The sequence below is a fragment of the Podarcis bocagei genome (genome assembly GCF_964188305.1).
Source record: "Podarcis bocagei genome assembly, chromosome: 2".
Taxonomy (NCBI): Eukaryota; Metazoa; Chordata; class Lepidosauria; order Squamata; family Lacertidae; genus Podarcis; species Podarcis bocagei.
This window is the reverse complement of record NC_138126.1, coordinates 62,705,899-62,732,719: the sequence shown is the minus strand read 5'-3', so window position 1 is coordinate 62,732,719 and position 26,821 is coordinate 62,705,899. Positions and strand designations below refer to the sequence as shown.

General features: G+C 48.3%; 1 protein-coding gene and 1 long non-coding RNA gene across 2 annotated transcripts; both read right to left on the bottom strand.

Annotated features, from left to right (window-relative positions):
* Positions 1 to 2,063: 2,063 nt before the first annotated feature.
* On the bottom strand, positions 2,064 to 6,703 carry LOC308582522. The gene is made up of 4 exons (XR_014005730.1): positions 6,602 to 6,703; positions 4,558 to 4,628; positions 2,569 to 2,625; positions 2,064 to 2,111 (listed from the first exon to the last, which is right to left on the bottom strand). It is a non-coding gene; the product is annotated as an uncharacterized lncRNA (long non-coding RNA).
* A 1,181-nt stretch (positions 6,704 to 7,884) lies between these two features.
* On the bottom strand, positions 7,885 to 26,654 carry RGS14 (regulator of G protein signaling 14). The gene is made up of 15 exons (XM_081185719.1): positions 26,054 to 26,654; positions 22,484 to 22,505; positions 21,605 to 21,759; positions 19,697 to 19,789; positions 18,738 to 18,881; positions 18,206 to 18,355; positions 17,964 to 18,084; positions 17,711 to 17,832; positions 15,686 to 15,889; positions 13,496 to 13,572; positions 11,680 to 11,806; positions 10,706 to 10,787; positions 9,675 to 9,733; positions 9,255 to 9,366; positions 7,885 to 8,665 (listed from the first exon to the last, which is right to left on the bottom strand). The coding sequence occupies exons 1-15, from the start codon at positions 26,096 to 26,098 to the stop codon at positions 8,352 to 8,354; spliced, it is 1,827 nt and encodes a 608-aa protein (XP_081041845.1). The 5' UTR covers positions 26,099 to 26,654; the 3' UTR covers positions 7,885 to 8,351.
* Positions 26,655 to 26,821: the final 167 nt, after the last annotated feature.

Below are 26,821 nucleotides of genomic sequence, written 5' to 3'. Positions count from 1 at the left end.
ATGTGCCTAGCAAGGTATCTTGGTTCTCTGCTTTCTTTATTGTGCTAGGCAGCATCCGAAAAAGAGCAGGAAAAGAACCTTGAAAAGTCCTATCTTTCAGGATCGACAAACTATGCAGCTGTATTCAAAATCAGAAACAAAAGAAAGCAGTTTCAGAAAGTCATCTCTAGCAAAGACTGGTAAAAAGATAGACAGCGATGACATAAATACAGCCCTTCCTCCTATTAGTCAAACTGTGGTTAATTCAGCTGCCTCATTCACCTCTCCCTGTGTCCCCCAAGCTAGCCTCGTCTGACCTGGAAGCCTTCTGCTGCCTCAGGGCTGGTGGAGGATGCTCTCCCATCATCCGTGTTAAAGCAAGTCTTAACTGCCAGGGATCATGTCCTGTGTCTCAGGCAGCAAGATTTCTTGGGCCAGCCCTACATATGACTAGATTAAGAAGAAAACTTAAAACCCTTTGTAGGCACTGATTGGTATGGTCCGTATCCATGGTGCCCTCGTCCCTTTCAGGTGTTAGTCTAGGCATGCCTTGCAAGGAACGGTGCCCAATGGGTAGGACAGGCTCTCCAGACAAGTGTTGGTTAGGAATAATTGGTTTGTGGCATCCTTCCAAGCCCAGTCCGCTTTATGTTGTGAGTTTTCAACAGTCAATGTACCATCCATAGAATAACCACAAACCAAAATTATATAAGTCGTGTCTGACTTCCAAGGAGTACAGTGATCGTCACACTAATATTTAAATGTAATTTATGTTTGCAGAGTTGTCAGGAATCTGGCGTGGGATGGAGCACTTTATAGAACAGCGGAATGAGGATGGCCAAAAGAACTGCATCTGAAATGCACCAACTCTTCAACAATCCTCTCTTCAGAATGACTCGCAATCATTAATTTCCTCTGCCCTGGTCTATCACTCATTGACTGTGCTAGGCCAAAGTCCTTGCCCAGCATGCAGTGTGACGTTCCATTGACGCTGCAGCCCAATAGGCATTGCCTCCCACCTCCCCAGCATGCCAAGTGAAGGGGTTCTGCAAGGGGAGATGGAGACTATGCCAGAACTTGCTGCATAAACACACACACACACATTTCTATGGGCGCAGGGTGAATCATCTCTCTTTTGTGGTCTGCGACTTTCAATTACCTGAAAACATTTTGGTATTTTTCTCTCCAGCAAGAGCCTTTTGTCCCACCCTACGCAGAGAAAGTTTCTCCATTTGTATTTGCCATACGGAGGATGTTTGAAGGCTGATTCATATGTAAAGGTAGGGCATGCGGCACTGCCTTTTCATGGGATAGTATCACCTTCAACGTCTGCTGAAGTCACCCAACACATGGAAAGGTAGGTGTAGTCTTTCTGCATACAAAGAGGCTTTCAAGTGGAGGTAGGTGCCCCACATGCATTGACTGAACACGAGCCTCTTGCAACAAGAGAACAAGACTTCTGGATTTTCAATCAATTTTACAGATAACAAAGACATGAAATGAGGAGCCCTGACTGCCCATGAAGTGGAGTTGCCAGCAAGTAAACCAAAAGAAAGATCAACCAGAGCTTGTTCTCATCGAGGTGGTAGATTCTTTGGCAAGAACTGAGCCACATAAGAAGGTCCTCAGGCCAGAAATCTGGCATGCTGATAGAATCTAAGGGCATCTCTGTATGACCTGCCCAGTAACACCTCAACTTAGTCTTCTTAAGAGAGAGTTGTGCAGGTTTCTCTGCAGAGACAATGTCATGATATCCATCTGCACAGAACACATGGGAAGCAAGGTCTTTCAGCAAGTTTGGTCTCCATTTCTGCTCTTGCGCCCTTCAGGGCTCTGGTGATACAAACGGCACCTGTATAAACGTGACAGAGTAAAAGATGTTCCAACTAACTTTATTTACCCAGATCTCATTCCACAGAGAGGACAGACAGTCAGACAGCAACAGCTGGACAGACAGGACCACAGCAACATCCACGAGGGCATGAAGACTGAGCAACAGGGCCAAGCCATGGAGCAGAACAAGGAATGGTCACGACTCCACTCCTTGCAACCAGCAGTCTAGCAGCTCCTGTTCCTCAGGTCTGCTGCTCCTGCTGCGGAATAGTATTGGGTGCTGGGACAGGACAGGAACCCTGAGGAGCGCAGCAGAATGGAACACATTCAGAGGCAGGGAGAGAATCTCTATGATCACACCTTCAGTGAAGTTCATCCAGGCAAATGGGCTGTTTCTTCCTGTGTATGGCACCTTGGTTCCATGGAACCTCTGCTAACATGGGAACCTGCAACACAGTTTCCCCCACAACTGCCTAGACTTCTTCCTCCCATCCTCTCCCAGTCACACTCCTGGGGTCCCCATCCTCTTAAGAAACACACTGAGTGCTCAAAAGATCCTCAGCTTGAGGGGAAGGGGAATCCCTCATGGGAGCTAAGCTAAAACAAACGTCCTCATCTGCATCAGGGTCACATTCCAAAATGCAGCAGGAGGATATCATGGCTTGGGACCTCTGGAAGAGGCAAATAAGTTGTTCTTTGTCGATGGACTTCTGGTCTGGTTGAGACAAGCTGATCCTGACATGTCAGTGAACATACCTTGGACTCAACTGCGTCCATCTGGTTGGGCAAGGACTTCTGGGGAGTGTGGAAAGCCTGCAATGAGAGCCAGGACAGAATTTAATCAAGTGGCCTGGGTTATTCCAAAGCCCAGAGTGTAGTTTGCAATCTATTGACATTACACAGAACACAGAGAACCCCTTCCCACCAAATACATAGGAGAGCAAAGCCATCCAACAGACCATCTGTGAATGTGACCACACATTGGGGACTCTTCACCCAAGTGGAGCTGGGGTGGAGCAGTTACCTTCTTGGCAGGCTGGATCTCCTCTGTGGATTTGGACCGAGCTTTCACTCCCTGCTTCTGAGGGGAGCTGGATTGCTCCTGCAGCACAGGAAGTACACATCAGTTGGGGAAATGTGCCCTTCGTTAAGCCATTTCTATCCCTTGGAATCTTTCATAACCTCTGTTTTCCTGCAGACACTTCAGGAAGGGAAGCTCATGATAGATATCCCATTCATATACACTGCAAGTGGTGTAGGAACCACTTCTGGGTTGCAAGATGTAACCCCAGGGCACTGCAGTCTACAGTGGTATCAGCCCTCTTTTCATCACTGGGCTGGGAGCTGGGATGGATCCATGCAACTGGCTGCATGCAGATGCATAACCACAGTGGCATAAGGTTGAGGCACAGAGAAGCATCTCCCATGCCACCACCAGCAGGTGTGAACAGGGCCGTCTTAAGTATATCCGGCGCTGTGGTGCAAAGGTCCCTCCGGTGCCCCCCCCCCGTTTCCCAGAGTTGCTGACCTTTTTAGGGCGCTGCTGGCAGCTTTACAGGGCTGGAGGGCGGCTCCTCCGGTGGGGAAGAGGCGGAGCCTCCAGACACAGTGCTGCTTCAGCAAGGCGGACAAGGGTGGCGAGCTGACGCCGGGAGGCACCGCATCCAGCCTCCGCCTCTTCCCATGCGCCCTCCAGAACTTGGCGCCCTGGGGCCCCACGCCACTTGCCTCTATGAGCAAGACGCCCCTGGGTGTGAATGGGGCTAGCAGGGCTGTCCCATTCCAAGTGGAAGCTGCATAGCTGTCACACCACTGTATACAGCCCACCTACTGCAAGGTGACTCCTGGCACTGGCCTTTCAGTATAATGTGGATGCAGGAAGAAGATACGACCTGCAAGGTAAGTGGCATGATCGCACCTGACATTACAGAACATGCTCAGCTCTCAGCGTGTTTTCACTGATGGGTGCTAAGTGCAAGCTGGGAAAAAAAGGTCTAGGATCTCCACTGATCAACTCTGTTTGAGGCTGGCTGTACATGGAGAAAATGCACACATTTGCCTCCTTGGTCTGTCTTTGTGGTGCCCTCCAGGGGTTATTGAACTACAACTCCTATCTGCCCCAAGAAGCATAACCAATGGTCAGGGATGATGGGCATTGTAGTCCAAAAGCATCTTGAAGGCACCATGTTGGCTATTCCTGGTGGAGCCCATATTGTTTATAAACTGACTATAGAGTGGTTCACAAAAGTCCCAGGCAGTGGTCCTTCCCAACCCCCACATCTGAGATATGGCAGACTCTTGAGACTAAAACCTGGGATCTGTGAATAAGAGGCTCTTCCCCTGAGCTGTAGCCCCATCCAAAACTGCATTAATGCAACGATGCCATTCTGTACAGCACAGTGACTCTCTGCTGGATTAGAGAGACGTGCGACACACTTGGTGGCACTCAACCTCCTTCATGCTTGGAGGGACTCTGTGCATCGTTGCCATCACTGAGTGACACCCTGTGACACTTCCTCAGAGGTGCCGAGCATCGGCAGCAGGGATGGGGAAATGGTGGCCCTTCAGGGGCCATTGACATCCACCAGCACTAGCTGAGGAGAATGGGAATTCTAGTCAACAACATCTGGAGAGTTACAGGATCCCTGGTGCTTATTTATAGTGTCTTCAGGAATAAGAGAGCGACAGTTGTGGGAAGGTTCCCCTCTTTCGGCCTCCTTAGTGTAAGGTATTTCCATGCAGTACCTTTGAGTTCAGCTCCATGGCTATTTCCTGGTGGGTAATTCTTAAATCCTTCTCTGGCCAGACAGAAGTTTCTGCAAGGAAGATGCACATCATCTGAGAAACCACCAGTTTCCTCTCGCTCCTTGTGGCTGCGATACACATGAGGAGGGTAGTCATGGCTAATAGTACTACTAACCTCAAGGGAAATAAGGGCTAAATTCCCTGTTTCCTAGTGGCAATAAAATGGACAGGCCTTGCAAAGGAGGGGTGTAAACAGGGGCTCCCCCCTCTCCAGGATCTGTATTGGGGCCAGCCCTTCTACACTTGTTCATAAATGACCTAGAGTTAGAGGTGACCAAAGTGGTGGCCTAGTTTGCTGATGGCAATAAATTATAAATGGTGGCCAGAATAATAACAACAAAAAAGGGGGGTGATAGCAAAGGACTCCAAGGGTATCTCTTCAAATAGTTGAATGGGCATTAAAATGGCAAAAGTGGTTCAATGCTAATAAGTGCCTAGTGGTGCACACTGGGGCATAAGGGGAAAAAATCCTAACTTCTCATTTGTTTTATGCCATGGAAACTACTTGACAGTGATTGAGAAGGAAAGAGACCACTGGGCTGAGATAAACAGCTCAACAAAAAGCACCGGTCAAATTGCAGCAGCTGTGGATAAGGCAAATTCCGTGTTGAGGATCATCAAGGAAAGGAATAAAAATCAAAATTTACTGACATCATAATGCCATTATACAAATCTATGTTGTGCCTGCGCTTGGAAATATCCTGTGCAATTCTGGTCACCCTACCTCCCAAGGAAAATTGTAGAGCTGAAAGAGGTGCAGAAAGGGGCAACCAAAATGACCAAGCTAGTATATGTCCCATTGGTTTTTTAAAAATACTTTTATTGACTACACCGATTCTGATGGCAAAGCTAAGCATGTAAAAATCTCCCAGTGAAGTGAAGGTGTGGGGGAGGAAAAGAGAACTTAATTTGGGCTGGACTATGGCCAACGGGTTGTATGGTGGGTAAAATACCAGGCAACAGTCCCGATACTTCCCTTCCCTTCTTCCACTCCCTTCCCCACTGAGCACATTGGTGTTGGGGGACCCGACTTGAATGGAAGTGCAAAGAAGCACATGCGGCTGTTTGGATGGTCTTCCACTCTGTACTCTGCCCATCACCGTCACAGTGAAAACCACAGCCTTCTCTACCCCCTTCACCCAACGAATAAGGCTGTTTGTCAGTTCAGAGCGGGGAGCACACCTGATACCAAGTCCTCAAAGGAAAAGTCACAGAAAGCCCAAGACCAAGCAGCCAACAGAAACCACTCCTTCCCCTTGTTTAAAAAAGCAGCAGCAGCAGCAGCAGCAGCAACAGCAACAGAACAATTACCTGCCCTGTCTCCATTTTCAGAGTGCTCAAGGACGACGAGGAGGAAGCTGAACAGCCTTCTTTGCCTATGACCTTGTCTCTGCTTACCTGTTCTTAGCCTTATGGAGCATTGCCCTAATATGGATTTTGTAAATGTTGTGTCCTTTGATGCTTCCAGGTAGATGCTTACTGTAGGGTCAATGCTCATCAGGCATACAATTTCTTTCATTTTTATTTTGCAGAGTCCATATAGACCCGTCATGAGCATAAAAATACCAGCCTGTGTTTTCCCTCTGTTTTACTACCCTTATCTTGTTGCCAGTGACCTGTTTGCAATATCTCAGTGACCCATTTGCGAATTAAACCCCTATCTGGAAGCACCTGAATATGGATTTTGGAACTTCCCTTGCCCAAGTGCTTCTTGCTCCAAGAAGGCTGGAGATATGCTTCAAATCCCATGCACTCTGCAGTTCGAAAAGATTTGGACAGGCATCTCCATACTAAGGACATCTCACGCACCTCCACAGCTGCCTCCAGCCTGGGATCCCCAGGTCTCCTGCAGAAAGAGCGCAAACTGGGCAAGTTGTAAACTGCCCTGTGGTTTTCGAATGAAGAGTGGTATATAAATTCAATAAATTAAATAAGTAAGTGGCAGCGCTGGTTCCCCATCCTATCAGGCTGCAGCAGCACTCACCATCCTGCTGCCTTCCAGATGTTTTGGGCTACAACTCCCTTCAGACCTCATCATGCTGCCTACAGGGTTAGGATTGGGGTTCAAGCAGCCAACTACCGCAGCATGGCAAGGAACACAAAATTAGGACACTGGAAACAACGCTGACACCCCGCGCCCACCATCAAAGTAGATCCCCAAAGGGAGATGTCACCCACCCACCCATCCCAGAAACGTTGTGCCACAGCGTCCCCTAGCGTTGACTTGAAGAAACGGAGGGAGCCCTGACGCTGAAGAGACAAGGTGCGCCCCTTCTACTTTGCTCCTCGCAAGCGGAGCGCCCCCTAGCCGACCAGCAACTCAGGAGAAAGACCCCTGCTTCGGAATGACCCCTGCTCTAGGAATGGCCGCCGCCCGCAAGACGCAGCTCGCCCGGGCTTACCTGGCTGTCGCTGGGGCTGCCGGTGGCTCTTCCCGTCCGGGATCTCCGCCTGCACTGGCTGCTCCCCTCCCCACTCTCATTCAGACGGTGAGGGGCCGGCACATGCGGTCAGGGGCAGCCAATGGGGAAGCAGCTGCCTCCTCCGCCTTGCTTAGCATGCGAGGCGAGGCTCGGTAAGCACCTCGGGGACTGAGCTGGGCGAGGGGATGGGGCACATCGGGAGACGGCGACCCCGCCCCGCGCGACCTCACCCACACGCCGCTTGCTGGCTGGTCTCCCCAGCAAATGCACACAAGCAGAACACGTTTGCTGAGCAAAGGCTTGCAGAGGTTTCCAGGGACCTAGGAATGTGCGTGTTCTGTGTGCGTGGGGAGAGCGCGGCAACCCCACAAGAGGAGTGTTTCCAACCCAAATTTCCATTCATCTCTCTCTCTCTCTCTCTCTCTCTCTCTCTCTCTCTCTCACACACACACACACACACACACACATTGCTTGCCCACAGAGCACACCTCCACCGTTTTTGGAGAGGGGTGGGGGACCCAGCTCCTAACCAGAGACATACACAGCTCCAGCGAAGGAGATTTTGTGGTACAGTTGGTGTGGGCTTGTCGGATCTGCACATCAAACGTTCAACCCAGGGCAACTGGGAATTGGTTTGGGGGTCCTCTTCGCTCTAAGCCGCGCCATTTCATATGAAGGATGTGGGAACCTCTCAGGGGCAGCACAGACCCCAAAACAGTCCTGTCTCCACAACTCCTGCACCCCAGTGTGTCTGCCTTGAGGGCTGCATTCACAATCCACTGCTGCCACGCTGCCCAGAGAGGCATATGATGCCGTGCACAAACTCACAGAGACTCAGGACGACTTAAGCAACAGTGTTATCTTACATTTTACAAAGACTGAAAATTACAAACTATATACAGGCGTCATCACCACCTGCCACAGAGATGCGGTTGCTGCTGGGGCAGCCATGGGCAGCTGTTTCACAACACAGAGCAACACCGTACGACGGTCTGGTACAGCAAGTGGGCAAGACGGGCATTTTCCTGCCCAGCCAGCACGGGCAGTTCCAAGGGAGGAGAGTCAGCCAGAACATTAGGAGGACGCGTTTCTATTCCTGGAAGACAGGCTGGGGGTCCCTAGAGGTGGCTGCAGGCTGTAGCCAGGCCTCGGACCATATTCCTATGAGAGGGGAGGAGTCTCTGTGAGGCAGAACATGGTACCACAACATATACTGAACAGGAGGGACCTGACCTCACTGCAAGGAACATGAGGTTGACTAGGCCTCCTGGAAGGGACTAGTATGGCTGGTGGATGGAGTCATGGAGGAGGTCACATGGCTGAAGGTTTCCCAGCAGGACCTGCTGATGATGGAGTTCCCGTAGGCGGCTTTGAAAGGGAAGCCTGAGATACTAACTGCTTCTTCTGGGCCTGACACTGAGAGACGGTGGCTGCCTCAGCACTGGGGGCCTCAGATGTGGACTTTTTCTCAGGGGCTGGGCTGGATGAGGAACTGGTCTTGCTGGAGACACCATCTTGTTCAGGCAGCTGAAGGAAGTCAGGTAGTGCTAGATCCTCTTTGGACAGGAGGCCACGCTGGTCATTGACTCTGCAGCTCTGTGCCCGGTTCAGCAGATCCACAAGCCCTGGGGAGGGGGGGGGGGAGAGAAGGAATATGCTGAAGTTCTGGCAGCCTAACAATAATTTATTATACTAGCTGTCACCTTGCTATTCAACAGCCTTCTTCACGTTTAAACCTTTCTTTTAAAAATGGCCAATAATCCAGGCAGAGGCCTTCTCAGCAGTGGCGCCTGCCCTGTGGAATGCCCTCCTGCCAGATGTCAAGGAAATAAACAACTATTTGACCTTTGGAAGACACCTGAAGGCAACCCTGTTTAGGGAAGTTTTTAATGTTTGATTTTTTGTTGTGTTTTTAATATCCTGTTGGAAGCTGCTCAGAGTGGCTGGGGAGGCTCAGCCTAATGGGTGGAGTATAAGTAATACATTATTATTATTATTATTATTATTATTATTATTATTATTATTATTAACAATAACAACAACAAAGTAGTGAGGTTGAAAATTGCATGCATTTACAGAAATAAACATGTCAACATGTATGCAGATTGACATAGCACCCTTTAATTCCCTGGGACTGCTTTGCTTGCTTCCTAGTCAGTAATAAGCATCTTATTTACCTCCCCTATCTGACAAGTAACATTAGAGAAGATTTACCTTCCAAGTCATACGTGCGTCTATTCTGTTTGCTCCTAGGAGGCTTGGTGAAGGAACAGGACCCCTCACCGAATGAATCAGATTCAGATTCTGTGTCTACAGAGCTGTCATCCTGGAACCACAGTGAGAGAAGGCATGATTATAACCAGAGCCAAAAACTGCCAACCCCGTACCTACTTAAGCACCATGACATAAGCCTAGCAAACCCGAAACAAGGTGATATGCATGGCTGGTGGGGTGGGGGACAGAAAGACATCTCTAGACATACAAAACTAGTATTATCAGAAATACTGCTAGGCCAAAACTTTTCTCACTGAGATCTACATGCAGGAAGGCTTTGTTTCTAAAAATAAAAATGGAGAAGCATTCTGTCATGTAATTGCCCCAGCTAAGGTAATACAACCCATGGCCAAGACTCACCTCACTCAGCTCACGAGAAGGGCTTATTGCAGAATTTCTCACACCAAGAGGTTTCCCTTCTGCAATAAAGCACATGGATATTAAATATCCTGGAGGGACAGCAGAACAAAGAGTCAGACCTTAAGCTCTGACAACAATGGGAGGATGGCTGGAACGAAGGCTGAGGATAAGACATGATGGAGAATGGATCGGGATTTCCTGGAGGAGACAACATGGAAGAGGCTGGAAGCCTATAAACTGGGAGCTGAGAGAACATGAATGGACTTTCCTTGAAATGATTCGAGTGTCGATCCATGTTCTAGCAAGAATACTGGCAAAAAGAAGGAAATGCTGTGTTTACAAATGTGTCATGGACTAGGGAAGTTGTGGGTTTGGAGTACAAGATGAGATGAAGTAGCAATGTTGCCTTCTCTTTTTCTGACACAACTCCTATGTTTTCAGCAGCTGTATATGACGAGAGCCCATTCAACAGGGGACTCTCCCATTCCCTGCTGCTTCCTGCTGGAGAAAATCTTCACAGCTATGAAAGGAGCCCTGCCAGAAAAAAGTGTCAACTTTAGTGGGCCACCTATAAAGTTACGAGACAGAGGTGGTTGATCAGAGCGAATGTGGAGCAGGATGCAACACTGCATGAAATCTGGTATGATCCCCCACCCCTGACAAATGTCACCATGCTACAGCACATAAATGCCCTGGGACATGTGGTTGTGCCTGTGGCCTCACTGCTTATGACAAACGGCTCTTCATCTAGCCTGTTCACCGTGAGTGAGAGCTGATTTCCTCACCACCATTCTGCAACCAACATTGAACAGACTTATTGAGTGGAAGATGCAAAAATTAGTGGTCTGCTCATCAACATTGGCAGGAAACAAGGCAATCCTGTGCATTGGCCTCCCTCCCTCCCAGAGATCCACATGGTATTCATTCTTCCCTTCCTAGGAAGGTGTCCCTGTCTAATGCTGTACAGTGCCAAGCCATCTACCAACTATCCGTAGAAAAATGAACCACATGTGCCTTTGAGCTTCACCTACCTGTATCTGACTCCAGCAGAAGCTTCTGAGAAGCCACAGTGGTAACTTTCTCTTCCATATTTAGAGCTTGGGGCTCACCAGGCTGCAGCAGGAGAGCAGAGTTAGAGACACAGCAAGGCAAGGAGTTCATGTCAGGGTGGATGAACCAGAACAACACTATATACATGCTGCTAGAGTAGGCAGCTTTCCAAAAAGATGCTGAACAGAAATAGCCACGTGCCGTAGCCCACCAACCCACAAAAAGAATTAATGTTGTCTGAGACATGGGGGATCTCCGTCTAGCCTGGAGAGCTGCGGTACCTATGAATGGCCTGCATCTAGCTGGAACAGAACATTACCATGGACTCTGGTCTGGGTACCAGTCTCTCCTGGCCTGTCACTTTACTTGCTCCTGCTTAACTAGAAGGGGAAAGCATTGTCCCTAATAAGAATGTAATGGAGCCCAGCTGGATCAGACCATAAGCCCATCTAGCCCAGCTTCCTATTCTCCCAGTTGCCAATCAGGTTGCACCCATAAGTGGAACGTGAGTGCAACAACACAACAACGAGGAATTCCTAGTAATGGTATTCAGAGGCAATTGGCATTCAACGACTAGTAGACACAGGAAGCTCTTATCTTATCTGCTCTTTTAGAGCCATCCAAGTTGGTGGCCATCACTACAACGTATGGTAGCAATTTCCATAGTTTCACTATGTGCTGGGCAAGGGGTGCTAAAAGAAACTGGGGGGAAGCTTAAGATCCAAATGTAACTAGAAATTTCATCCCTACAGACCCCAGCAGAACCCCCAGAGAGGAAAACTGCAGGGAGGAAACTCCAAGTTCCATACTCCTTAACCATTTACCATACTGGCTGGGGTTTATGGGTCTTTGAATCCAACAACATCTGGAAGGCCATAGGTCCCCCACCACTGGACTGGAGTCACCCAGACTTCATTTCTGTGTCCTGTTTCACTTCCTCAAAGACCGTTCTCACCCGTCGAAGCAGGACTCGTGTGAGATCCAGGCCGTACTTCTCCACGATGGGCTGCAACGCCTCCCGCAGCTGCTTAGTAGATTTCGCCAGAATGCACACTGTCTTATTCAGGGGCATGATTTCTAGCCTATAAGGAGAAGAAACATCAGAAATATACCCAATGGGCACAGTATACAGCATCTGGCACTGCCACATTGCATAACTTGTGCACCCCAGTAATCTACCCCAGGTGAAGGATAACCTTCACTTCCTGATGCCTAATGGTAGCAAACCAAGGAGTAGAGTTCTGATTCCCCCATTCGAAGCCCATGGGCAAAGTGACAGAAACTGAGCACATAGGAAAGCAGTGCAGGAAGGAAGGTAGTTTCCTAATACTGTGCCCATATATGAATCACAGCAAAGTGGGCAGGGAGAAGAATATTCAAGCAGGTTGTCTTGAATGAAATCCTAATGTTGTGAACCCCTTGTGATTTAGGGTCTGAGAGGCAGAGTCTGTTCCGGAGCTGTGAGCCCTGACCTATGTTCATGGTGATACAGCAAGGTTCACGCAGATGGGGGGAGGGTGCTATCTCCCAAGAGTTTTGCAGACTGGGGATTGCAACACGTATGGCCTACTCACTTGGCCACCAGTACCTGTATGGGAGACTCAAGGGAGTGTGAAGAAGATAATGGGGGGGTGCTTCCACCTAACCCACCCCCTCTGCCTTTGAAAGCCTTAATGCTGCCTGAATTGGGGATACCAAAGGGGCAGCACACCCATTGGGGAAGCTGAGGCCTTGACATTTGGTTGGCACAACCTGATTCCTAGCTATTTTGTAGTGGACTTAGCCGCAGTAGCCAGAGCATCCAGGACTAAGATAAAACTGTGCAAACTCCTTTGTTGTTCTTGCCCCTGTCAGGAGGTGTCATGTTCCTACATTCATTGTACTGAAAAGTTGTTTTTTTCATACTGTTTTATTATTGCTGCTACGCAGAGACATCACCTTGCCAACAAAGGTCCATATAGTTAAAGCTATGGTTTTCCCAGTAGAGATTTATGGAAGTGAGAGCTGAACCATAAAGAAGGCTGATCGCCGAAGAATTGATGCTTTTGAATTATGGTGCTGGAGGAGACTCTTGAGAGTCCTATGGACTGCAAGAAGATCAAACCTATCCATTCTTAAGGAAATCAGCCCTGAGTGCTCACTGGAAGGACAGATCGTGAAGCTGAGGCGCCAATACTTTGGCCACCTCATGAGAAGAGAAGACTCCCTGGAAAAGACCCTGATGTTGGGAAAGATGGAGGGCACAAGGAGAAGGGGACGACAGAGGACGAGATGGTTGGACAGTGTTCTCGAAGCTACCAGCATGAGTTTGACCAAACTGCGGGAGGCAGTGGAAGACAGGAGGGCCTGGCGTGCTCTGGTCCATGGGGTCACGAAGAGTCGGACACGACTAAACAAACGACTAAACAACAACAACAACAACAACTATGACATTGTTCTTGCAGTTGTTGATTTTGTGATGTATTGCTGTTCTCCTTGTTGTAAGCTGCTCTGAGCAGTGTGTGTGTGTGTGTGTGTGTGTGTGTGTGTGTGTGTGTGGTGTGTAAAAGCAGCATAGAGATAACAGTGGCATGAAGAGCAGTAGACAGAGAGGTGTTGGGTGACAGAGAGGTGCTGGGTTTGCTTATGTTTCACAAATAAAGACGGGCCCCCATCCCTGGGGCAGACAGCCCTGGCCCCATGTCAAGAGGGATTTAGCAAAGTTTCTGCCTGTTGGCTACAGAATACATGGCCAATGCAGAGCAGGAGGGGTCTACAGAGATTACACTCACTCAAAGCTGACCCTGGTCTCCAGCTTCACCTCCTGATCCACCAGGACTAAGCTCTCCTGGTTCAGTGCCAGCGGCTTCTGCGAAAAACCAAGCAAAGGCAGACATATTAATACAGCAAAAATTAAAACACGGATGTATTGTTGTATATATATGAGTATACACAGTGCTTTTTTCTAAAAAAATGTTTAGGGGTACTCTCATTTTCCTACTCATATTGAAATACTGCCCCTCAATGAGGCCAAATTTAGATTCACAAAGTGTTTAGGAGCATGCATACCCCTGCATCCCCCCAGAAGAAAAGCATTACGTATTTGAAGTAAAACTAGAAAATAAGGCCACAGGTGTGCATGAGTTTAAAAGCTAATGAGACCAAGGATGCAAGTCTGGGAAAATAGCTTTAATAATCCTGCATGATACGTATTATGAGACAAAACAATCCTAGTGATTAAGGGCTTTTTCCTAGTTTACATTTGTTTGCTTGTTAACATTTCTTATCATCAGGTATGAATTGCCTCCTAGCATGAGTCCATGAACACCACCGTTATTTTCCATATGTTGCAACACATGTGTTGTTGCAACATCAGCGCTTTCTAACATTCCTCATGATGCCTCAACAATGCCTACTAATCTTTCAAAATGCCTTTCTCTTGATCAAGTTTATTTTTCAATTGTTTTGAGTATTTTGGAATCATATTTTTTATTTGATTATTTGTGCACTTGGGTGGTAGTGACAACTCTCTGCAAACAGAGAGGTTACTAGTGTAGTGTTCTGGATTGAGGACAGAAGGGGTCCTTTGTTCAAATCTTGCCCCTACCAGTACTGACAATCTGTCAGCCTTGGTCCTTTGTCTGTGCACCTTATAAGGTTATTGCAAAGGTTACTGAGATAGCCCACGTGCACCACTTCGAATGCTCAAGAAATGCTATTTAAATGCTGACTACTGTATTAAATATAAAGTGGTACCTTGGGTTACATACGCTTCAGGTTACACACTCCGCTAACCCAGAAATAGTGCTTCAGGTTAAGAACTTTGCTTCAGGATAAGAACAGAAATCGCGCGGCAGTGGGAGGCCCCATTAGCTAAAGCGGTGCTTCAAGTTAAGAACAATTGCAGGTTAAGAACAGACCTCCAGAACGAATTAAGTACTTAAGCTGAGGTACCACTGTAGTCTAAGCATGTTTACTCAGAAGTCGGTTCTCCTGAATTCAGAGAGATGTATCACCTAATAAGTGTGTTTAGGGTTGCAGCCTTCTGAAATCCTATACAGTACACAGTTACCTGGGAGAAAGTCCCTTGAACCTCAGTGGAACTTACATCTGAGTAGACATGCATAGGATGCTTTTTCTTTTTTCTTTTGTACCAGGAAGCTTTCTGAGATTATTTCATTAGGAATGACCTATAAGTATATGTACACACCCTGTAATCAGCTATAAGATGGATATTATTTGCCTAATGCAAATATGCCTTCTGAAATACTTGATATACAATCAGGGTGGATCTCTGGGGCTTACCTGTGGATAGGTGGGTAAATATTTGTCTCTGGCAGCACTTTGTAAAGAACAACATCGAAGCTATTTGAATTTCAGAGGAATTGAAACTATGCAGAGGCCCAACCCCTGGGCAAAAGAAAGATTCACCCTGCAGTGAACCTAAAGTAATTTCATTTTGAGTTCTTTCCTTGTCAGCTATGTGGGGTAAAATTAGCTGGCTCAAGGAGATACTTGAAGAATAGTGGGTGTCCCTTGAAAAGTGATGATGGTAGTGTGTAACTCATACTAGTGCCTCTAGCAATCCATCTTCAGTGTCTTATCCATCATTAGTATTCTGAGCCTTCAACTAGCCGATCCTATGGGACAACACTGTACATTCATTATCTCAGTAATTCTTACAACAACCCTATAAAATGGGCAATTGTTGCGCATGGCTTTTGAGACTGAGAGAATGTTGGTTTGCCTCAGGTGGGTTTGTACCTGCAGTGAAATTTCAGGCAAGGACTTCTGAACTCACAGCTCACAAGGGAAGCTACTGCATTGTCCACCAACTGGACAGTTTTTGCCCTTTGAAAGAGGTTACAGCTGCTGTCTCCGTCCTGGAAATACAGCACACACAGCACCCCTTCCTCTTAAAATCTCTGCAGTGGCATTCCTCCAGAAGTTATTTTCCTTTTCCTCCCATAGGCTGGGCCTACCTTTTCATTCCCCACAAGATAGATCTTGACATCAGGCAGGTGGAGGCCCCGGCGCTGGCAAATCCCAGCCAGCATGTCCTGGATGGAGAGTCCAGAGCGCACAGGGGCCAGAGAGGCCGTCCCATCGGGAAGGTAAATACAACAGTACTTGACAGGCTGGTTCTGACTGTCAGGTTCTGAGCCAGTCAGGCTCTGCCTGTTGTTCTGGAGGAAGGAGAAATCAACACATTCAGCATCACTCTTTGGCTGGCTCAACTACTAGGATAAAAGCTCAGAGTGGACACCAGATGATTTTCTAAGGTCTGATATATAATATTGTTTGTTGGTGTTTTGAGGCTTCTGGACAAATGTACCAATGATAAAAGCCATACACAGAATTTTCATACATAACTGTACATCATTTATCCCTCACCTGTGTGCAAAACATATTTGCTGTTCCATGCATTATAGAGAATGAGGAGATAGAATACTAGAATGTACACAAGTAGCAGGTGGTGGGGTATAATGCCCTCCTTGTGCTTTTCTGATGGGTGCCATTTTTCTTTTATTTTTAAACTTTCCTCTATTTAGTAAACCATATTTTGCGTCATGCGAAAATGTTTAGCAGAAGAAGAACTCTGCTAGATAAGACCCAAAGTCTGTCTGGTATCCTGTTTCCCACCACAGTCAATCCAATTGCTCAGACAAGCTGAAAACATACAAACACAAGAAGAGCCTTGCTGGATCAGGCCAGGGGAGTGTCTAGTCCAGCATCCTGTTCTCACAGTGACCCACCGGATGCCTATGGGAAACATGCAAGCAGCAATGCATTGTTGCTTCCCAGCAAAAAGTATTGTCAGATCTACTACTCCTGAATATGGAGGTTCTATATAGCAGGTTTCTTCAACCTTTTCAGACTCAGGAACCACGTTTAACCCAAACATGCATTTGAGGACCCATTTCTTCTTCTCCCTATTGATATGCTAGTTTTGCTGCATGCAGGGGCTACAAAAGGGGAGCAATTTAAATATATGATCCTTCCCTACTACCTACAGTTTGAAGTAATACATTTTAGAATTCTACTCTTGCAATCTACATTTCTCATTCTGGGTACTGTATAGAAAAGTGTAAAAAAAATTCTGGTTCTAAGATGTGTCGGTTTGGCAGCCTAAAGTCTGCAACTCTTGCTTTCATGTCAAACAGCTCCCCCTTTCTGCAGATCTGGCACTGGTGCTATGAATACAGTGCACAGACCTTTGCATACATGTCGCTCTTGCAGACTAAGCCTGTAGCTCTAACCACATTTGCCTGTGAATAAGCACCACTGAACCTGGTGAACTGCGCTGAATCATGCCTGGTCTGTTGGCATTTATGTGTAATATCTATCAAAGCCAAAGAAAAATCTGATCTGATCCACTGTCCAAGAAACAAGTACGCTGTACATGCATGTGCATATACTAAACAATAAGTAAATAAAAATCATTATTTTGCTCCCCAGAAGCTGGTTCCATCGGAACAGGTCTGTACTCTGTAGTTTACATTCATGTTATGCAGATCAGGCAATATTCAGCCCCCTGTTGTCCCTGCAGGGTTTTCTAGCAATGCTTCTCCCTAAGGATAATGTCACTCCCTGTTCTCCTTTCACTGGTCGTTGTATTCAGGAGGGGAGGATTGCCTCCCCACCAGCTGGGACTCCCTATGGCTTTAAGCAACATCTTTTCAACAGTTCCAGGGTTCTGCAGCTGCAGAAAATACTGGGAGCTGCCTCAGCGGCTCTTTCCAGGAGCATTTGCAGAGCTGAACTGCACATTGTTGAGAACTCCTCCACACTGCACAGTCACATAGCCCATTACAGATTGCGTGGGGGCTGGGCGGGACAGAGCGTGCAGCAGCCGTGGCAGAACATCAAGCAACAGCAAAACGCCTACTAGCGCAAGGAAGGGAGCGTGACCCGAGCAGGATGGGGTAGGCAACAGCAGCACAGGTCGGTTTTCACTGCCCTGGCCCCCCAAACCCCCAGGCTGAATAAGTCCCAGAAGCACTTGCCTCAGTCTGGGAACTGTTGGTGGCGTAAGATGAGAGGAAGCCCAGGTCCAGGCTAGCCGAGGAATTCAAAGAGCCTTGAGACTCACGCCAGTGGGACGGCCCTTCGCTGCCATTTCTTTCCTCTAGGACAGAGAATCAGCAGGTTTTTGGAGGATATGTGATCCATGGCAATCGGGCACTTTATTAACCACCCTGATGCCACCCAGAGTCACCCGAACAATTGTGGTGTCCCAGCTATCGGCTTTGGACTCACCTCCCCAGTGACGCTCCCTCCGGTCCCCTCTCCGAAAGGATCTCCGAGGGCTCCTGCTGCCTAAGTTGCCACCTTCCTCCATTCCTAGCGGCAGCGATTTCCCTGCTTTTAGTTTCGTTTTCTAGGGGGAAGCCAGAGAGCGCATCAGCTCATGGCATGCTGGACCAGGTTAGGGGGGCAAAGTGGGGAAAGGCCACCGCCTAACTTCCCCATGCACTCCTGCTCAAGAGGAGGCCCCGTACCTTGCCATGGTCGCTTGGGGGGCTGCCGCTTCGAGAGTGAGGCCTCAGCTCTGGCAAGGGCTGCCCTTGGCTTTCGGCCTTCGCACATGCCTGATACAGTGGAGACTTGACGAAGCGTGCGTAGCTGTCAAATTTCATCAGGTTGAAGATCTGGAGCAAGAAGCCTTGGGTTAGTCATGTGCCCATCACTGTCCCTGAAGCAGGACATCCTCCAGGACTTGGATCGCCTCAGAGGGACATAGGAAGCTGCCTTATACTGAGTCAGACCACTGGTTCATCTAGCTCAGTATTGTCAACACTGACTGGCAGCAACTCTTCAGGGTTTCAGATGTACCTGGAGATGCCAAGGATTGGGCCTGGGACCTTCCACATGCAAAGCAGCTTTTCTGCTACTGAGCTGCATCCCTTCTGCTACCTTAGAAGACTTCAGCAACGATGCTTCGCATTACTGATTGGAGAAGCAGCAGGTGGTGTTCCTAGATTCCCACACAAGCCCACATCTCATAGACTAGCTAAGGCGGACTGTTCTCACCTGGAGTTGTTGGACGTGAAACATGTCAGGGGTGGGGGTGGCCAGCATCTCCTCACCAATCCAGGCCTGTCTGTCAATATTGACCGGGCTGACCGAATGTCTCGACAGGAACTCATCATAGATCCTCCTAGCCTCCTGGGCCAGCTATGGAGAAAGCAATGTGGGATGAGATGAGTTATGACGTTACTACAGGTAACAGCTAGTCTCTGTGGCACTCTTCTTGTCTCCTTTAGTGTAGGCTATAGGAGAAAAGCGTCAGGGTTCCTCTAGTCATAGGGTTGCATGCAACCAATGCTTGTATGCAAATACTAGAAAAGTATGAAATTGCTATTCATTTGGTTGCAAAATTCAACATTATGAGAATCCTTCCTTCCTTCCTTCCCATGCCTGGTAAAATCTCCAAAGCCAGAGGGAGACTCAAAATGTTTCCCAGCCATCCAAAGGAAGTATTTTAATGTGCTGCATAGCTCCTTGCCCTTCCCTATGACTAGTGATGAAAGCAGGGAAGTATACAAAAAGCCAATTTCCACAATGTGTCTAGGTAGCAGAATCCAGCATTTTTCAGCCAAGAATTTGGCTTCATCGGGTACAGAATTTCTTTAGTGTTTTATTTTTAAGCACAGTTCATGTAGTTTAACTGAGAGGCAAGGAGTCATCCTGACATTTCTTAGCATATCCCCTCTTCCAAATCAGGCAATGTGTTTTCTGAGCAATGATAAATGTGCTGCCTGCATCTTGTGCAGAACTGAGCTTCTTCAAAACAAAAGTCTTTATTTTATAAAGGGCAGTTTCTAAACCTTGTGGTTAAAAAATAAATATGAATATTCCATTCAGGGCAAATTAGGAACAAACTGAGCTACACTTGCTTATATCCACTCAGCCCCCCAGGCAGAGAAAAAGTCTGCTTTGTGCTGGTTTTGGGTTTCATCTGCGTTGTCTGGCCTTGGTGGTGCGCTTACCTGTTGGGTGCTGCCAGCTGGGATCTGCTGAAACCGTTCACAGGCTTGCCAGAAATATACATTCTCAGCACTAAACTCCTTCTTCAGGAACTCCTAAAAAGAGGTGGGGGTAGAGATGAAGACAACCCTCCCTCTGTCCCAGGACACTCACAATTTAGTGTCCTGTGTAGATCCAAGAGTTCATCTAGGCACCATTCAGCCAGGTACAACAAATGCAATACAACACAAAGCAAAACATTATGTAAACTCTACGACAGGCACATACTATTGCAGGCTCACATTTACACACGGGGGGCGGGGGGGCCATAGCTGTCAACTTACAGCCTTGAAAATAAGGGACCAGCAGCCAAAATAAGGGACCTGCAGCCTCACCTGTTCCAGGCACTCAGTCTTCCTGTCCTCCTGCAGTCTGGTCAAACTCATGCTGGTAGCTTCGAGAACACTGTCCAACCAACTTTGTAACCAGAGGTTCAACTGAATAGAATCTGAATCACATGCACCACAAGGCCTATGCAGCCTCACCTTAAGATGGCTCCCCGGCCTGGCTTTGCACTGCAAAGTTTGCAGCAGCACGTGCAACAAAATGGCGTCCAGCATTCAAAAAACCCCTCAGCTTGCATTAACTAGCCACACACAAGGCATGCAAGCTCCACCCCCCAGTCGTTCTTAGACTTCTTATTGGGTGAGCAACACAGCCAAGCAACACAGTTGGAGCCTCCCTCCTCCCTGGCCGGCAGGGAGGGAGGGAGAGGAGCTGCTTCCTTTGAAATTTAAGGGACATCATTTAAGGGACATTTAAGGGACATCTATCAGTAAGGGACAGCAGCGGGACATGGCGCTGGAATAAGGGACTGTCCCTTCAAATAAGGGACACTTGCCAGTACCTCTGCTTCTCACAGAAGGGTGAGCCATTTCCTTCTCCATTGTGGTGCTGCACTGGATGGAGCCTCCCCACCCTGCCCCTGCTCTGCAATGAGTATAAAAATACCCCCCACTCTCTCCACTCTTCAGGTAGTCAATCTAATTACAGTGGTGCCTCGCAAGACGAAAAGAATCCGTTCTGTGATTCTCTTCGTCTAGCGGTTTTTTCGTCTTGCGAAGCAAGCCCATTGAAGGATTAGCAGATTAGCGCTATTAGCGGCTTTCAGCAGCTTATCTGCTGATCGGATCAGCTGATAAGCAGTTTAGCGGCTTAGGAAAAGGGGGGGAGGGGGAAAAACCCGCAGGAACTCGCAAGACATTTTCGTCTTGCGAAGCAAGCCTATAGGAGATTCGTTTTGCGAAGCACCTCCAAAACGGAAAACTCTTTCGTCTAGCGAGTTTTCCGTCTTGCGAGGCATTCATCTTGCGGGGCACCACTGTAGCAGGGAAGGAGCCATTTTGCCAGCCTTTGTGGCACTGGGCTGGGTGAAGAGGCTTCCACCTCTCTACATAGCACCACACCATGGTGGGGAGGGGAAATGCACCACTCTTGCTTGATCCTGCATGTTTTTTCCCCAGTGGCAGCCACCAGAAAATTGGGTCAGAGGCTGGCAGGCCACTAAAGAAGGCTTAGCAGGCCAGACAGCGACGTAGGAAGGAGGGTGCAGGGGTGCGGTCCACCCCGGGTGTCATCCCTGAGGGGGTGACAAAATGGCACACCGCGAGGGGCAGCACATACCGTGGGGCCTGGCCTGCAGCGCACCTGAGCCACGCGTCTCTCCTGGGTGTGACGTGGTGGCTCGGGGCCCTATGCTGCCCCAAATGGCAGCATGGGGCTTGCGTCCGCCAGGTGGACTCTGTGGGCAGCTCGCCGTGGCACCCCCAGCTAGCTACGCCCCTGAGACCAGATAAGCCCCACGGACTGACCATGTCCTACCCTGGGTTGGAGGGAGATCATGATAAACAGAAGTGCTGTGTTTTACTCACAGTAAAGTAGGCCACACCAAGTCGGTCCTGCAGTAGTGTCTCAAAGGACTCTGCCCACCGTGCTACAGATTGCCCCGAAGAAGGAGAGGCGTTCTGGGTGCTTGTCAGACTGTCCACACTGTTATTACTGCCCCGAGCCCCCGAGCTGTTTAATTCTGTGAACAGAGAGAGAGATTTCAGGTCCTTCCCAAGCCCTAGCGTGACACTGAGTGGGGGGGTCTGCCCAACTTGGCTACCTAAGGGAGAGGTCTAGATGACAACCTCAATTCACATACTGCAGGTGTGCGGAACCTTTGGCTTTCCAGATGTGGCTGAACTACAACTTCCATCATCCCAGGCAACTGGACATGATTGCTGGGGCTGATGGGACTTGTAGTTTGGCAGCATCTGGAGGGCCAAAGGTTTGCCACTCCAGACATACAGAAACCAACTGGAGTGGCAACTGAATCTTACTTCAACAAGATGGCATACTCCACTGCGCCTGAGGGCAGCAGGCTAGTGTAGGAGGTGCAGGCCATGCTGTGTGGCATAGGCAGTCCTGTCATCCAATACTTTCTCATCTCTCCCTCTACCCCCAGCATCCTCCTGAGGTAGACACCTAACTCCACATAATGAAGGGGTTGGGGTCCTGTGTCCTGGCAAAATATCCTGAGAGGTATTTTGGGCAACGTTTGTTTCACCACCTGGTTGCCTGGAGCTGTTTTATGTAATTCAGAATGCCAATGTGAGTGAGTGTGAGCAGGTCTTCCTGTTGCTTGCAGAGTTTACCAACCTTTGCACTGCTCCACCCCTACTAGCCAGTGAGCCCTGCTGTCACGGTCAGGTCTTTAACCTTCCCACATGCCCAGCACCCTTCCCAAAGACAGACGGCCTACTTACCCCCATCTGACACAGCCAGGCCCTGCAAGAGAAGGATGAGAGTGGTCAAAAGAGTTCTTAGGGATATGGCAGAATGCAGCGGAGCCAGTACCCCCAGGGACGGAGGAAGCCTCTGCTCCAGCATCAGACAGCCTCACAGGACATTCTGCTGCATGCAGCAGATGCAAGATAGCCGTCTGCTACCAGAAAGCTTCCAACCTCAGGACAAGTGCCAAACTGTGCCGCATCCAATCTCCCGTGCTGTTGTGGAAGTCTGCCATGGTCAGAACTCACTGTAAGCAATGTAAGGAGGTGCTGACCTACATGAGAGCTACCACTACCACCCCTGGACCCAGCTGCCTTTGGGATAAAGTAAGCTGTAGGCCCATCTTATTCCCAGATGCACCCCAGGAGGAATGACCCAGGGCCAATACTATTCCATACCGTCCAACATTTTCTCAGATGAAAATTGGGACCTTCTATTCTACATCAGGAAGCTTCTCCCGTGTTTGATCTCCAGCACACATAGATGTCTTATACACATATACATCTGTCACCTTGAGCCAATTACAACCTCTCAGCCTAACGTACCTCACAGGATTGTTGTAAAGAAAAAAAAATATGTGAGGGAGGGGATTGTATACACCTTCAACTGATAAATGGAACTGAAATAACATTTCAGCAGTACACTGCTTTGAGTCCCTGTCAGGGAAAAGGTGGGAAAGAAGAAGAGGAGGAGGAGGAGGAGGAGGAGGAGGAGGAAAAACTGTAAGAATGATCAGGAACATACCAGAGAGTAAATCCTATTGAACTCAATGGGATTTAATTCTGATTAAAAATGCTTAGGGTTGTCCAGTCTTTACCCAGTTACCTGGGAGTAAGCTCCTTTGAACACAGTGGGACTTACTTCTGAGTAGACATGTAAAGGCTTGCAGTGTAAGGCTCCATTTACAATAAAGGAATAAACGCCTCATGTGTTTCCTAAAAAATGGCTGGCTGCTGAAGCATTTTAATTAAACGATTTAAAGCGGACTGGTGACCTTTTCCTTCAGAATTATAGGAAGGGGCTTTGTATGCCAGCTTCACCATTTCCTTCATTTGATGCAGGTAATTTATTTTCGGTATAAGCAGCACTCCGTTTTTGCACACATACACATATACACACACCACTTTTAATTGTTCTCTGAGACATGGAGGGGAAGAAAATGGAAAAGTAGGACATTCCAGGTTCAATCAGAAATAGTGTTCAAAGTGTAACATTACTTGTATAATGGCACCAAAGGGCCACACACAAGACCTAGAGCAGGGGTGGAGTGCTTCAGGCCCAGGGGTCAAGTGTGGCCCTTCAGGCCTTTCTATTTGGCCTCTAAGACTCTCTGCTGCCACAATACCCTCTTGAGCCTCACCCCTCACCTGCCCTGCTTTGCACCCTGTCCTTTGAAGAACTCTAATAACACCTCTTTAGCTTGTCTGAGTATATGTAAACACTAGCCAATCATTGCTCTGCCTGCCTTTGCCTCTGGCACCACCTGCCACTGAAGGAAATGTGGCTCTCAGGCTGACAAAGGTTCCCCACTCCTCAACTCAAGACTCCCATCCCAAGGACCACCCGGATGTGGCACAGAGACCAGCCTTGCCACAGTGCCACAGTCTAGTCGAGCCAACCGCATACAAATGTTGGTGGTGTCCTTTGCCTACGCCATTGCTGTGTGGCACATACAAGGTTCCTCATACTGGAACCTCAGTCTATGTCTTTCAGATCACACAAATCTGAAAAGGACTAATGGAAGCAGGATGCTGATGGGTTATGCCTGGTCCTTCTCATGTCAGGCGAGACAAAACAACACCCCATATGAGAACGTGAGCAGCCAATCCTTCTTGAAAACCCACAACAGTTTCTACAGAAACAGGGTTGAATTCAACCTAATGTTACATGGCAGTGGGAAACTTCCAGGACACATAGATTATGCACACATTAGCACACACACACCCCATACTGCATACTGCTGTACACAGCCGAGAAGGGGCAGGGATGTCTTCACTTGATACACATTGCCTGTTTGGTTTCCCCATGCCTGTAAACCACCACCACCCTGAACTCATGAAGCTACCATCTGCACATGTGCAACAGCTGTACACACCTCAGCTTAACAGTGAAATGAATGTAGCTTATGTTTTCCAATTGGATGGCACTGGTTTGAAGGGAAATGCACCAAGGAGCAGTATTTCTCAAGAAAAAGCGACAGGATATAGATGTGGATTGTGACAAATGCCTTGTGTACGCAGCTTCAAGCACCAGTGGTGGGCCACAGTAAACAGTAATGTGGGTACCATCTCTGGGGTCAGTATCTGATATTTCTATTTGAATCCACATTATAGAAAGGATGGGGAACCTCTGCTGGACTACAGCTCCCATCATCCCTGACCATTTGTTATACTGGCTGAGGCTGATGGGTGTTGAAGTCTAACAGTGTATGACAGGCCACAGATTCCCCAACTCTGCACAATAGGATAAGACTCTATGTTGTCACCATAGTCAAAGGGAATCTTTCCATGAACCACACCATGGACTTCTCTCCAAAGGCTCCTACAAGCTGATCCCACACAGAAATTCCACATAGGATCCCCCATCCAGGGCAAACAAAGGCTAAAGCCACTTTCCAGGCAGCCAACTGGGTTTCTGTGGCTGGCTCGCAATTATCTCCCATCTAACATTCCTACCGAACCCTGCTATTCCCTAAACAAATAGCTGTCAGGTTTCAACACCACCAGCTTATCTAACCTGCAACTCCTTACTTTTTTTTATACTTTTTTTGTTGTTGCCTTGCTCACAACATGAGTCTCCGGCATCCAGTTTTGTCAGCCCATCTAATCTGATTACAGCCCTTCCTTGCCTTTTGTGGCTGCCAGTCATGCTGAGTTGTGCAACATGATCTCAGAGACTCTCACGCCAGCCCTCGGTCTTCTCGGCTCACCGCGGCAGATCATCTCTCAGTGCAGGCTGCAGCCTCTGAAAAGTACTGTGATTTCACAGGCCACAGAAACCCTCGAGCTCAGTGTGAGACAAAAAAACCCCAATCTGGCCGGGTGTGGAGTGCGAGGGGTTAGCAAGGCAAGAGTCACAGACCCTTGACACAGACCAGCCACGCAGAGAGTGCTTTCCATGTACTCTCCCACAAGTTACAAAGAACAAGGTGGGGCAAACAGGCTCCTTGTCACCAGGCTCAAAGGAAATGAAGTGTAGATTAGCCTTTCTCTAATAGTCAAATCCCAGCCTCTCCTCAATATCAGTGTCAGAGCCTCCCACTTATCTTCCTGGATGTCAGAGATCCATGAAAAGTAAAGGCACCCCAGCTGGCCTAGAGAGGCCATGCAAGGAGAAAAACAATGAATGCTGATCTTCCTGGACAAATAACAACCCCAAAATGCATAAACACACAACCCAGATCCTTAAAAGGCTGCTTCCCTGAAGCATCCTTTGCTGGGGACAGAAAAAACAAAACAGAAACCACATTTCCTTGCAGCTTTGTGAGCTGCAAGCCTCTGGCCTTGCCATCATCCCCCAGGAGCAACTGAAGTGTACTCACTCACCATTCGGCCATTTTGGACGCCCAGGTATTTGGGTTTTCCCAGCATGCCTCGTGCTGCTGTCACAGGTAGTCCGTCTAAGCCAGGACCATCAGCCTAGGAGAAGCCCCTCCCTGAGGCTGCAGCACGGCCTTCTGAGCATCCCCGGCAGGGAGAGAAAGAAGGAGTGCAGCTGCCTGCCACGCTCACAGTGCTGCACTCACTACCTCTTTTCTCTACCACAGGAAGTGTCACTATGGAAACCAAAACCACAGCTCAAAATGGGGTTTGGAAGAGAGACTCCCTCCTTCGAAGAGCACAGCCCCACAGACACCCACAACAGCCCAGGGCTCTCTGTGAACTGTCCAAGGCTAGAGCATAAATTTTCCCAAAGGATTCTGCATCCTGATAAGGAACCGGAGCGTTAGGAGCTAAAGGCAAAGAAATTTACTGTCATCCACCACAAGAAACCCCTCAGGGGAAGGAACTGAACAGATGGAAGCAAGGTAACAAGGCGTTGCTTCAGCAGAAATGCAGTAGAAGGAGCGAGAGAATGAAGACAACAATCTGAGGCGAACGCAGCACAGAAAACTGTCCTTGGAGATCATGAGACTCCATCAGGAAAGTGAGGACTTTGTTTCATAATCTCTGCTGGCAAAAGAGGTTCCAGCTAATAAACAAGCTTGCTGGCATGAAGTCAGGGGCCTTGTCACTACGTATATGGTGCCTCTAGGCCTCTAATCCAGGCAGCAACGGATATGACGCCCAGTCCGACATTGTTAAGCCTGATAT

Coding starts and splice junctions, on each gene's coding strand:
- RGS14 (XM_081185719.1), bottom strand. CDS start 26,098: ATGCTGGGAAAACCCAAATACCTGGGCGTCCAAAATGGCCGAATG. Junction 11,807..13,495: donor GAGACCAGGGTCAGCTTTGA/GTGAGTGTAATC, acceptor TTCTCCTTATAG/GCTAGAAATCATGCCCCTGA. Junction 9,367..9,674: donor CTTCTCGTGAGCTGAGTGAG/GTGAGTCTTGGC, acceptor CTGTGGTTCCAG/GATGACAGCTCTGTAGACAC.